This window comes from Suncus etruscus, chromosome 14 (genome assembly GCF_024139225.1).
Source record: "Suncus etruscus isolate mSunEtr1 chromosome 14, mSunEtr1.pri.cur, whole genome shotgun sequence".
In the NCBI taxonomy this organism is placed as follows: Eukaryota; Metazoa; Chordata; class Mammalia; order Eulipotyphla; family Soricidae; genus Suncus; species Suncus etruscus.
Window position 1 is genome coordinate 86,266,750 of NC_064861.1, and position 13,655 is coordinate 86,280,404.

General features: G+C 55.8%; 1 protein-coding gene across 1 annotated transcript; it reads left to right on the forward strand.

The window, feature by feature from the left end:
• Nucleotides 1-2,365: 2,365 nt before the first annotated feature.
• CD79A (CD79a molecule) lies at nucleotides 2,366-8,313 on the forward strand. Its single transcript, XM_049787214.1, has 5 exons — nucleotides 2,366-2,441; nucleotides 5,384-5,665; nucleotides 5,770-5,888; nucleotides 8,018-8,086; nucleotides 8,200-8,313. Exons 1-5 carry the CDS (start codon nucleotides 2,366-2,368, stop codon nucleotides 8,311-8,313), a joined length of 660 nt encoding a protein of 219 aa, XP_049643171.1.
• Nucleotides 8,314-13,655: the final 5,342 nt, after the last annotated feature.

The window sequence follows — 13,655 nt, forward strand, 5'->3', positions numbered from 1 at the left end:
GATTTCTGAGCCCTCTCTGGGGCTACCCCCAGGTTCTATCTGGAGTGTTCTAAACCACGCCCCAACAAATAATATATCCACTGTGGTGGGTGGTGACTGGGGCAATGGCTCAGTGGTAGAGAACATGCCTCATGAAGTCCTAAATTCAATCATTGCACACAAAAAGGGCCGGAGACAGCAGCAATCTTAGCGCAGCTGACCTAGGTTCAAACCCACATTGGGTTTCCAGAGTTCTGCTAGGAGTGAACTCTGAGCACTGCTGGGTGGTGTCCCAAAATAACGAAAGTAGGGCCAGAGAGTTGCATGCAGCCCACCCTGGCTTGAGTCTTGGGCACCACATATCCACCACCAGGGGCCCAAACTCAAACATGCTGAAGATGGCTTGTGACCAAAGTTCCTGCCTTGCTTTTTTATGAGGACGGAGGCCACACCCAGCAGCACTCGGGTTACTCCTGGCTCTATACTCAGAAATTGCTCCTGGCAGTCTTAGGACCATATGGGATGCTGGAGGTCAAACCCAGGCCTGTCTTGGGTTATGTGCATTGAAGACAAATGCCTAGCACTGTGCTATCACTCTGGCCCCTCCCTGCCTGCCTTTGTGAGTTTGAGGCCGCCAGTCGGATCTCTGCAGGCACCCACATATACCCAGCAAGGCCCCAGTTCAACTCTGGCATCTCTGATGATTCCCAGCATCCCAAGCAGTTTCCGGCCACACCTAGACATGACCAAACACTGCAACTTAAAGACACATGGTCCCCCACAATTTAAAGATGCATGGCCCCTCAGTAACACATGTGCCCCCCATCACTGAAGAAGTGTGCCATCTCCAGCAAGCAATACAGCCAAACATGCATGCCACTTCCCCGCACCCCTCAACACTGCAACAGCAGAAGGAAGGGGGGCAGTGCTGCGACGGAAGTCACTGTCTCATGACCAAACGCTGTAATTTAAAGATGTGTGGCCCCCTAGTAACACACGTGGCCCCCCATAACTGAAGTTTACCATCTCCCGGCAAGCACCACAACCAAATATGCATGCCACACACCCCACACCCTTCAACACTGCAACAACAAAAGGAAGGGGGCAGTGCTGCGAGGGAAGTCACTGCCTCATCACAGTGGGACTGACTCCGGCCCCCACAAACCCTCACAAGAAACCCTTATGCATCCTCCAGTGCCAGAATGCCCAGCCCCTCAAAACCCCCAGAAGTGAGGTATTGGGGGCCAGAGAGATAGCATGGAGGTAAGGTGTTTGCCTTTCGGTTTTTGGGCCATACCCGGCGTTGCTCAGGGGTTACTCCTGGCTGTCTGCTCAGAAATAGCTCCTGGCAGGCATGGGGGACCATATGGGACACCGGGATTCAAACCAACCACCTTTGGTCCTGGATCGGCTGCTTGCAAGGCAAACGCCGCTGTGCTATCTCTAGTGGCCCAGGTGTTTGCCTTTCATGCAGAAGGTTGGTGGTTCGAATCCCGGCATCCCATATGGTCCCCCGAGCCTGCCAGGAGCGATTTCTGAGAATAGAGCCAGGAGTAACCCCTGAGCACTGCCGGGTGTGACCCAAAAACCAAAAACCTACCAAACAAACAAACAAAGTGAGGTATCAGTGGCTTAGAAATAGGACCAAATTTTTCCAAGGTCCATGAGAGACAGTGTCCAAGTTTAGAGTCACCCCCTGGGCCTGGAGAGATAGCACAGTGGCGTTTGCCTTGCAAGCAGCCAATCCTGGACCAAAGGTGGTTGGTTCGAATCCTGGTGTCCCATATGGTCCCACATGCCTGCCAGGAGCTATTTCTGAGCAGACAGCCAGGAGTAACCCCTGAACACTGCTGGGTGTGGCCCCAAAACCAAAAACATAAATAGGGGCCGGGCGGTGGCGCTAAAGGTAAGGTGCCTGCTTTACCTGCGCTAGCCTAGGACGGACCGCGGTTCGATCCCCCGGCGTCCCATATGGTCCCCCAAGCCAGGAGCGACTTCTGAGCGCATAGCCAGGAGTAGCCCCTGAGCGTCACCGGGTGTGGCCCAAAAACCAAAAACAAACAAAAAAAAACATAAATAAATAGAATCACCCCCTGACACTGGCACCAGGCACCCCCAATCCGAGCTGCCTCAGGTTTCCAGATGGGCCAGCACCGACAGGGGCCCCTTGACCCCACTCCCAAGCCTCTCTGGGGTAATGTGGTAGTGCAGGTGCCGTGGTTTCCCTCAGGCACGGCCTACCCAGGCCCTGTGGGGAGACCAGCGGAGCCCATCTCCGCTAGGGCTGAGCAGGAAGTGGGGCGGGGTTTGGGCACCAGTGGATCCCCAGCGGGTTCTGTTACTCCAGGACTGCTGCCACACAGACTGACCGACCCACCTCCCAAAGATGCTGGGGTGTCGCCAACTTCTCCAGTCCTCTACTGCCACCATCTTCCTTCTCTGGATCTTTGCCGCTGACCTGGGTATGTAGCCAAAAGGCTGGGCAATGGGCTGGGCAATGGGGTGGGCAGAGAGAAAAGGAGGTACTGGGAACCCCAGAAACTGGGGAGAGGACCCGGGCAGAGGGAAGGGCTCTAAGAGGTACCGAGGAACCCATGGGGGGTAGAAAAATCTAGAGACATGTCTGCGAAGCCGGAGAGGGCTCTGGGAGGCTGAAGGGGTGTATGGTCCAGACTCATCCACCCATCACCCCCACAGGTCAAAATAAGGAACTCTGGTCACCCTTGAGTGGCTTCAAGAGGTGGGGACGGAAGGGGACTTGGGGGTAGGGCTCAGCTTCGGGGTGCAGGGACTTTCTCCTCTGCTTGAAAGCAGGGAGGGCAACAGGGGGCTATCAATATTCCCAGGACCAACCAGCTGGCCCCCATCTGGGGGTGAGTGTGGAGATGGGGACACCCAAAGCTGCATAAGGAGCAGGGACGGGAGCCCTGGTCTCCTAATATTGCTTCCTCTGTCCATCCTTTTTCCTCGGGGCCGGAATGATAGCGCAGCGGTAAGGCATTTGCCTTGCACACGGTTGACCCAGGACTGACCTCGGTTTGATCCCTGGCGTCCCATATGGTCCCCAAGCCGGGAGCAATTTCTGAGTAATGCCAGGAGTAACCCCTGAGCATGACTGGGTGTGGCCCAAAAAGCAAAAAAACAAAAAAACAACAACCCAAAACATCCTTTTTCCTCCCCTTCTACTGAGATCTGGGGTTTCTGCTCACCTTCTGAGGCCCTGCTTTAGCCCCCAACCCAGCTCAACAACCAGAACTAGTTCAGACCCCAGGTGAATGCAGAAGAGTGACAGAGAATAAGGGACAGGTCTGGGTGACAACAGACAGGCCCAAAGATGACAGAGAGGCACAGGAGACCCTCAGTGGAAGTCTCCATTCCTGCTGCCTTGGAGATGCCAGGCAGAAGAGCTATCCTCCTGGACTTCTGTTATACTGTCAATACAACAAGGATAAATGGACCAGAGCAATAGCACAGTGGTAGGGCATTGCACACAGCCAACCCAGGACTGACCCAGGTTTGATCCCCAGCATCCCATATGGCTCCCTGAGACTGCCAGGAGCAATTTCTGAGCACAGAGCCAGGAGTAACCCCTGAGCTCTGCCAGGTGTGGCCCAACCCCCCAAATGTAATAAAATTAATTTTGTTTGTTTGTTTGTTTGTTTGGTTGGTTGGTTGGTTGGTTGGTTTTTGGGTCACACCCAGCAGCGCTCAGGGGTTACTACTGGCTCCATGCTCAGAAATCGCTCCAGGCAGGCTCGGGGGACCATATGGGATGCCAGGATTTGAACCAATGATCTTCTGCATGAAAGGCAAATGCCTTACCTCCATGCTATCTCTCCGGCCCCAAAATTAAAAAAAAATTTTGGGGGGTCACACCTGGCAGTGCTCAGGGGTTATTCCTGGCTCCACGCTCAGAAATCGCTCCAGGCAGGCTCGGGGGACCATATGGGACACCGGGATTCAAACCGATGACCTCCGGCATGAAAGGCAAACACCTTACCTCCATAAAAAACGGGAGCTGGAGAGATAGCACAGTGGTAGGGTATTTGTCTTGCATGCAGCTGACCCAAGTCAGACCCCGGTTCTATCCCTGTCATCCCATATGGTTCCCGGAGCCTACCAAGAGTGACTTCTGAACACAGAGCCAGGAGTAACCTCTGAGTGCTGCTGGGTGCGGTGGAAGGAAGGAAGGAAGGAAGGAAGGAAGGAAGGAAGGAAGGAAGGAAGGAAGGAAGGAAGGAAGGAAGGAAGGAAGGAAGGAAGGGAGGGAGGGAGGGAGGGAGGGAGGGAGGGAGGGAGGGAGGGAGGGAGGGAGGGAGGAAGGGAGGAAGGAAGGAAGGAAGGAAAGGAGGGAGGGAGGGAAGAGAGGAAGGGAAGAAGAGAGGGAGGGAGGGAAGAGAGGAAGGGAGGAAGAGAGGGAGGAAGGGAGGGAGGAAGGGAGGAAGAGAGGGAGGAAGGGAGGGAGGGAGGGAGGGAGGGAGGGAGGGAAGGAGGAAGGAAGGAAAGAAGGGAGGGAGGAAGGGAGGGAGGAAGGAAGGAAGGAAGGAAGGAAGGAAGGAAGGAAGGAAGGAAGGAAGGAAGGAAGGAAGGAAGGAAGGAAGGTACAGAACCTACAGGGGAAATGGGTTCTGTGCCCAAGATGCAAGATTAAATGCCAAGAGGGCCTCCAAAAAGTGGTCCCCAAACTGGATCTATAGGGGGCCGAAGACATAGTACAGTGGGTAGGACACTTGTGTTGCAAGTGGCTGGGTTCTTCCAGATGACCTGGGTTCTATTTCTATCCTTGGTGTCACATTTTGCCTCCTGAGAGCCGCCAGGACAGATCCCTGAGCACAGAGCCAGGAGGAAGCCCTAAGCCAGGTGTAGCCCCTACCCAAAAAAAGGCAAAGAAAAAAGAAACACCAACTTTTTGGGGGCCGGAAAAATAGCACAGTGGTAGGACATTTGCCTTGCATGTGGCTGACCCAGGACAAACCCAGGTTCAATTCCCAGCATCCCATATGGTCCCCCAAGACTTCCAGGAGTGACTTCTGAGCACAGAGCCAGGAGTAACCCCTGAGCACCATAGGGTGTGACCCCCCCCCCAAAAAAAAGAGAAAACTGGAGCAGACAAAGTGCAGGGCCTGGACCCTAGCAGGAGGAAAGCAAGGAGGTCCAAGGCCCAGAGAGAGGTTGGCAGGAGATGGCACTGGCTGCCAGGGAAAGTGGAGGACCCCAAGGCTATATCGGCATCCCTGGACCCCTCGCTCCATCTCCAGGAGGAGTCTGTGGTCCCCAGGGGAGCTGGAGATCTCACTTTCCGCAGGGGTCACCTTCCCTCTCCCTTGTACCTTCAGGGACACCCACAGGGCTGCAGCTGGGGGCCTGTGCTGACCATGTCTCTCTGACCGCCATCTTTCTGCAGGCCCAGGCTGTGGGGCGCTTTGGGTGGACCCCGGCAAGCCCTCCCTGACTGTGAGTGTGGGCGACATGGCCCGACTCGAGTGTCCAAACAACGGCAGTAACCCCAACATCACCTGGTGGCGCAACCTCCATGCCCTCTCCAGCATCGGGGCCCACAAGCTAGGACCCAAGGGCGAGCTCATCATCAGGAATGTGAATAAGGAACACCAAGGCGTGTATCACTGCAGGGTGACAGACGGGGGCAAGAATCGGCGCTCCTGTGGCACCTACCTGCGTGTGCGCGGTTAGTGTGCATATGGGCAAGACTGCTGGGCAGGGTGGGGTGGGACAGGGCGGGCTGGCACACAGAGGTACCCCGGGACTCTGAGCACACACCCCTCTTTGCAGAACCGATCCCCAGGCCCTTCCTGGACATGGGGGAAGGCACCAAGAACAACATCCTCACCGCTGAGGGCGTCATTCTGCTCTTCTGCGCTGTGGTGCCTGGAACGCTGCTGCTGTTTAGGGTAAGATGCGAAGGTACTGGGGCCTGCAGGAGGGAGCGCAAGAAAAGGTTTTCTGTTTTAGTTTTTGGTTTTGGGGTCACACCCGGTGGTGCTGAGGAGTTATTCCTAGCTCTGCACTCAGGAATCACTCCTGGTCGTGCTCAGGGACCATATGGGATGCTATGGATAGAACCAGGGTTGGCTGCATGCCAGACAAGAGCCTTAACCACTGTGCTTGCTATGGCTCTGGCCCTGTTTTCTGTTCTTTTAGTTTTTGTTTTTGTTTTGGCTGCATCCAGCAGTGCTCAGGGGTTACTCAGGCTCTTTACTCAGAAATCACCCCTGGCAGGCTCGGGGACTATATGGGATGCCTAGGACCGTCCCGGGTTGGCCCTGTGCAAGCAAACGCCCTACGGCTGTGCTATCTCTCCAGCCCTTTGTTTTTGGGCCACACACAGCAGTGCTCAGGAGTCACTCCTTTCCTGGTGGTGGTCAGGAGTTACTCCTGGCTCTGCCCTCAACAATCACTCCTGCAGGGTATTCGGGGACCATATGAAATGTCAGGGATCTAACCCGGATGGGCCAAATGCAGCAAGTGCCCCCCTGCTGTGCTATCACCTAAGTATCAGCACCCTAAGTTTTTATACTACTTACTGATTGACTTGGACTGGCTGGCTTCATGCCCGAGCAGCTCAGGAGTGACCCCTGTTGGTGCTTTTGGGAGGACCCTAAGCATTGCAGGGATAAAACCAGAGTTTCAAAGCAACTGACTGACTTCCCGCTGCCTCTTGTTTTTGTTTTTGTTTATTTGGGGGCCACACCCAGAGGTGTCCAGGACTTACTCATGGCTCTTTGCTCAGGAATAACTCCTGATGGGGCTCAAGAACCAGTCCTGGCAGGGCTCCGTGCCCTATCTGCTCTACCCACTGTACTTTCTCTTATTGTTTTGTTTTGTTTTGGGGCTACACCAAGCAGTGCTCAGGACTTATTCCTGGCTCTGCACTCAAGAATCACTCCTGGCAGTCTCAGGGGATGCCAGGGATCAAGCTTGGGTTCGTGGTGTGCTATTGCTCTGGCCCCTTTAAAGTTGTTTATTTTTGTTTTTGGTTTTTTGGTTACACTCAACAATGCTCAGGGATTACTCCTGGATCTGTGCTAATGAATTATTCCTGGAGACCAGATGGCAGGATTGAACCTGGGTCAGCCACGTACAAGGCAATTGCTTTAACCACTGTGCCCCTTGGAAGGGTCTTTTGGCATTGTCTTTTTTTTTTTTTTTTTACTCCTGGCTATGCGCTCAGAAATCGCCCCTGGCTTGGGGGGACCATATGGGACACCGGGGGATCAAACCGCGGTCCTACGCCAGCGCCTGCAAGGCAGACACCTTACCTCTAGCGCCACCTTCCCGGCCCCGGCATTGTCTTTAGTCTCCGTGTGTGTGTGTGTGTGTGTGTGTGTGTGTGTGTGTGTGTGTGTGTGTGTGTGTGTGTGTGTAAGGGGGGAATCAGTCTAATCCTCCCTTAGGGTCTCACTCAGCTTCCTAGGGATGATATTGCCCTCCAAATATAGTGAAACCCCCCCAAAATATAGTGAAGCCAAGGAAGAAGGGGGCCCGAGTCCTGCTATGGATGGTGATTGGGGTTCCTGGGACACTGTTTTCTAGTTTTGGGGTCAAACCTGGCAGTGTTCAAGGCTTATTCCTGGGTCTGCTCAGGTACTATATGGGATGGTAGGGATCAAACTCAGGTCAACCTCGTACGAGGAAAGCAATCCTATCATTCTGACCCTCACAGGGACACTGTATTGACAGTGGAGGGTACATTAGCTGGATCAGAGACCTGTCACTTGCCCTCCCCCCCCCAAAAAAAAAAAACACAGAAAATACCTCCTGGTGTCCTGAAAACGTGTCAGAGATAGCACAGTGGAGAGGGCACTTGCCTTGCATGTGGCAGACCTGTTCTCAATCCTCAGCATCCCATATTGCCCCCCAAGTGTGCCAGGAGTGACCCCTGAGAGCAGAGCCAGGAGAAAGCCCTGAGCACTGTTGGGTGTGGACCAACTCCTGTCCCCAAAATGTCTGAAAACAACCTCTCTTCCTTTCTCTTGGACCCTTCACTGATGCTCCCATCCCCCCCCCCACACACACACAGAAACGATGGCAGAACCTGAAGTTCGGGGTGGAGGTCCAGGATGACTATGAAGATGAAAATCTCTATGAGGTGAGTGATGGTGGGGCCAGGGGAAGGAATTCTGTATTAGGGCATGGGCTAGAGGAGGGGCACTGCCTCCCAGTATCAGAGTACTGAGGTGCACCTCCCCGTGTCCTCTCCAGGGCCTGAATCTTGATGACTGCTCCATGTACGAGGACATCTCCCGGGGCCTCCAGGCCACCTACCAGGACGTGGGCAACCTCCACATCGGAGATGTGCAGCTGGAGAAGCCCTGAACCCCAGCATCCTCCACACCCCGACCCCACAGGGGGAGCTGTCCCAAGCCCACTGCACCTTTGGGTCCACCCGCTAGACTAGACTGTTCTCCCTCCTACTCACCAGGTCTCAGCCCCGCACAGGTTCTCCCCCTCCCTGCATAATGAGCCCTTAATCGCTGCCTCTAGGGGAGCTGATTGTTGATGCCTCCTTAGTGTCACCTCCCCTGCTGTGTCATGGCCACTTAGTGATAATAAATCCTTCCTCCCTGCCGACCATGGCAGGAGTCATGGATCTCATGGATCACTCACCCTCCTGACTCAGAGCCAGGCCCCCCTCCCTCAGACCCAGAGTCCATCCCTCCATCCCCATCTCTTCCTCCCTCAGACCTAGTCCACACACACACACACACACACACACACACACACACACACACACACACACACACACACACACACACACACACCCCTCCAGCCTCCTCTTCTGGATCCTGAAATTCAACCCTCCCCTCTCAGATTGAATCCATTCCCAACCTCTTCTCTTTGACCAGGCGTCCAACCCCTAGAACCTGCCAATTTCCACACCAAGCACCTTGTGGCCATGTCTGCCTCTCCACCCCACTGCACAGGAAGTCCCTTGGGGGAAGTGTGGGGCTGGGGCAAGCTCCACTCTGACTGAGGGATGCTCACAGGGCTGGGACACATGCTTAGAACACACACACACACATGCTTAGAACACACACACACACACACACACACACACAGGGTTTGATCCTCAGCACATCAATGACCACTGGGAATAAACCCCAGAATGGAAGAGGCCTCCACAGTCAGAGGCTGTGTGGACAAACACCCAGAAGAAGGATGCGGGGTGAAAGGTGACCAAACTGATATGCACAAACTCAAAGGGCACTGGCAGCTGGCACTGAACCACGATTACAGTGGGAAAGTGGGCACTACACCTATGCTCTGAGATTTTGGGGTTTGCAGCCCTCGTGGGGATTGGGGTCCATCCAGGGCAATGCTAGACAGTGTTTCTTAGAGAAAGGGACAAGAAGGGGGGAATGACACTGGGGGACATGGAGTCAAAGAGAGACAGAGACTAGACAGGAGAGGAAGGAAGGAAGGAAGGAAGGAAGGAAGGAAGGAAGGAAGGAAGGAAGGAAGGAAGGAAGGAAGGAAGGAAGGAAGGAAAGAGCAGAGGACAGAGAGGACAGCAGGGGCTTCCAAGGGGCGCCTGGAGACTCCAGGAGACTCAGCTGGGCTGAGACAGAGAAGCCAGAGACCCGGGGAGCGGCATGCAAGGGCGGAGGGGAAAGTGACAGAGAAAGGGAGGTAGCAGGGACGCGCGACGGGCCAGGCCCTGCCGGAAAACCAGCTGCCGGGACAGAGCGAGGGGCCCCAGGCGGAAACCGGCCGAGACGGGCATCAATCCCGGGGGTTCGCCCGGCGCCGGGAAGTGCGCCCTGGGGAGCCCCAAACCCAGAGACTCGCCCTCGGTTCCAGCAGGGTGGCGACGGGGACGGGGACCCCGGGTCGGGGTGAGAACCGGGGCCAGCGCCCTCGCCACCTGAGCGACCGAGAGGCTTCCGGACGGACAGGCGGACGGATGGACAGACAGACGGACAGAAAGATGGACGGACGGACGGACACAGACGGACGGACGGACAGACAGCCGCGAGGAGCCGGGCGGGGCCGGGGTGCAAGACGAAGGCGGGGCGCGCGGCCGGCGAGAAGGGGAAGGAAGCGGAGGTGCCGGGCGGGCTCGGGGCGCAGGCAGGAAGCGGGGAGGGGCGGCGAGCGGGGGCCTCCGGAAAAACGCCCCAACTTCCTGCCCCGCCAGAGCCAGGAAGCGGGAGCCGGGACCCAGGGCCCGGGATCACCGAGCCCGACCTCGGGCGCCCCGCCGGTCACCTCCCCGCGCGGACACCAGGTACGGCCCAGGCCCCGCCCGGCCTGGCCTCCCGCCCCTCGGCCGCCGGGGGAAGTTGGGGAGAGGAGGAGGAGAAGGGAAGGGTCCAGGGCGCTGCCCACAGTGGAGGGGCCTCCTCCATGCGCCCCCCCCCCCGGAGCCAGCGGCCACCCCTCCCTGGCCTCAGTTTCCCCATCTGTCCAAGGGGCCAGGGAGGAGAGCGCAGACTTGCTCGGCTGATGCATCCGAATCTCAGGCACGTCCCAGGTGTTGTACAAATGGGTCGCTCCCATTGTACAGGTGGGAAGACCGAGGCTGGGGAGCCCCATGCCCACCTCGAGGAGGAGTTGGGGCTTGCAGTCGCAGGTGCTTTCCGCTAAGCGCCTGTCCCACCTAAAGAGGGAGTGTGGGTGCGGATGGGGAGGGAATGACAGCCGCGAAGCCCCAGCCACTGGGAACCTAAGTGATCTGCAGAATGCATTTTGGAAGCAACTTCTGGAAACATTTTTTCTTTAAATTTTCCTGACCTATGTATGCATACTATCCAGAGAGCCCGGGTAGTAGGGGTCAAAGTTGCAGTTAGAGGTCCCCCATTGTTCTGATGGGAAGACTGAGGCCCAGAGAGAAGTGTTTGCTTTTTTTCCCCACCCTGGTTACACTGCACTGGGACAAGTAAGGTACGCCAGAATCTAGGCCCAGGCTCTTTGCTTTCCAGTCCCAGTGGAACGTGTGTTTGTGTGTGTGTTTGGAAGGGGAGTGCAGGGGTGCTGGGGAGAAATGGATGCACGAGCCATGCTGAAAGTTCCACTGATCCCCATTTAAGGAGGCAGGATGGGGGTGAGAGTCCCCCTCGCCAGTTTGCAGGGGACCCGGGGAGACTTGCCAACCTGCGAGGTGCCAGGGCGGTGAGACCTGAACTGTCCCTACTTGGAGGCGGGGCCAGGGGGCGGGGCCGGGAAATTGACGAGAGAAGTAGAGATGCGGAAACGCCAGCCCTCCAAGACAGGCCAGAGCGGCCCCGTGTGGCCAGCGTGGCGCCGGGGAACGCTCGAGCGGGGCGGCGGGAGCAGTCGAGTCGCCCGGGCACTAGCTTTGACAGCCGGCGGGCTAGAGCGGCTGGCGGAAGGCGTGGAGCTGGGCTCCATGGTGGAATCTGGGGCGGCTTGCAGGACTCGGAAAGTAGGTAGGTGGTGGAGTGGGAACCCGGCGCGCGGAGGCTTCGGTTCTGGCGACTGCGGTGGCTTCTCCGGCCCGGAGCAGGTGAGGGACGAGGTCCCCGGCGGACGTCAGACCCTGGCTCCAAGTCCGCCTCAGCATCCCTGGAGGTGCACACAGCCACATCCCTATAGGAATGGGGTCAGGGGAGTCCCGCCACCTTCCATATAAACTATAGGGTCCCCAGATACCTACCTGTCCCCCGTGGAGACCATGTCTCCTTGTAGACATGAGATTGCCATAGATCAATAGCATTTCCTAGAATCCAAGGATCTCTAGATTCTGGGTCTTGGGATCACCACACGCCCCTCTAGAGTTCTGGTCCCCTTTAAATTCTCGCGGGACCCCCATAGACCGGCCTTTTTAGGATCCCGTGTGATCGGATCCTTGTAGATTTACTATGTGTCAAATGGAATAGGGAGCCTAGAATATTCTGAGGATCTACAGACTTTAAAGTCCTTTAAAGCTTTTGGAGTTGAGGCCGGAACAATGCAGTAAAACAAATAACCTGGGTTGGATTCCTCAGCACTAGATATGGTCCCTGGAGGACCTCCAGGTATGATCCCTGAGTTCAGAGCCAGAAACAAGCTCTAGTACCGCTGGATGTGGCCCCCAAATAGAAAAAAAACTTTTGAGAGGTTCTTGGAAATCAGGATCACCGCTTACTATCTTATGCATCCTGAGCCCTGCACGGAACTCAGGTGTTCATGTTTTTACCCACTTATGCCCACTTCATTGTGGGATCCCATCCTTGGGGAACCTTGTAAACCTCTGCTGACCCCACAGCAGATGCACGTGGGTACTCCCTCTGCTGGACCCAGACCTTATTTGTTGTCTACTGTTCCCTTCAACACCTTTGTCCCATAATCCCCCAGCCTTTGTAGGAACCCCTCACATTACCTCTCATATCTCATATCTTGGTAGCCAGGTGTCCCCAGACCTCACCCCTCAGTTTCTGGGAGCCCCTGGGTTCAGTGGAGCAGCTAAGCCAGCTTCCCCTCCTGCCCAGGCCTCAAAACCCCCCAGCCTCCCTCCCCACTTTTCCCCGAATCTAGAGGAGACCTGACGTGTCAGAACTTAGCCACCAATTTGAGTGTTCTAAGGCCCACAATCAAGGAGTCTGACATACCTAATCCTTGAGTGTCTCAAGTTCCTGCTCCATAGGGAGGGAGGGTCAGAAAATGCCGCCCTCGTGGGTCACTGGGAGGATTGAGTGGGTTGAGATTCAATCCCCAGGAATGCGTTAGGCACAGGGTTAGTGGCCCTGAGTGCCTGCTTAGTGCTCTCTCTGCCTTCTTTTGTGGTTTGTTTTGTTTTGGGGGTCACACCCAATGGTACTCAGGGCTCAACCTTGGTTCTGTGCTCAGGAATCACTCCTGGCGGGGCTTAAGGATATGGGATGCGGGGATGGATCCTGTGCCAGTAAACACTCTGTCCAGCTGTATGATTGCTCTGGCCTCCTGGCTATGCTTTCTGAAGATGATGATGAAAAGAGAAGTCCGGGAGGGGGGTGTTAGGTGATATGTTGGGGCCTGCCTAGTGGCCAGCTCTGTGTTCGGCTTGCATGCTCTTTCCTTTTGCCTTTTGGGGATTTCTCTGTCTCTTTGGAGGAGTGCAGACACTCTACAGCTGTGGCCATATTTTCCAGCCTCAAAGTTGCAGTGGGCTGCCTGGAGGAGGAGGAGGAGGAGGGTTCTTGTCTCCAAGGGGCAAAGCACTACTGTGGGGCTGTGGCCCAGGGAATTGGGACATTCCAGGGTCTCAAGCTGCTGTAAGCTTAGCTCTCCTAATAAATCATTATTCCCTTGCTGCCTAGGGGTAGTCCTCAAATCTTAAATGCCCCTGGGACTGGAGCGATAGCACAGTGGGAAGGATGTTTACCTTGCACGTAACCATATAGTACCCTGAGCCTTCCAGGAGTGATTTCTAAGAACAGAGCCAGGAGTAACCCCTGAGCGCGGCTGGGTGTGGCCCCCTCCAAAAAAAAAAATCTGGGGCCCGGAGAGATAGCACAGCGGCGTTTGCCTTGCAAGCAGCCGATCCAGGACCAAAGGTGGTTGGTTCGAATCCAGGTGTCCCATATGGTCCCCCGTGCCTACCAGGAGCTATTTCTGAGCAGACAGCCAGGAGTAACTCATGAGCACTGCCGGGTGTGGCCCAAAAACCAAAAGAAAAAAAAATCTTAAAAGCCCTGACTCAGAAGCTGGACAGATAGATGACAGATAGTGTTGGTGGA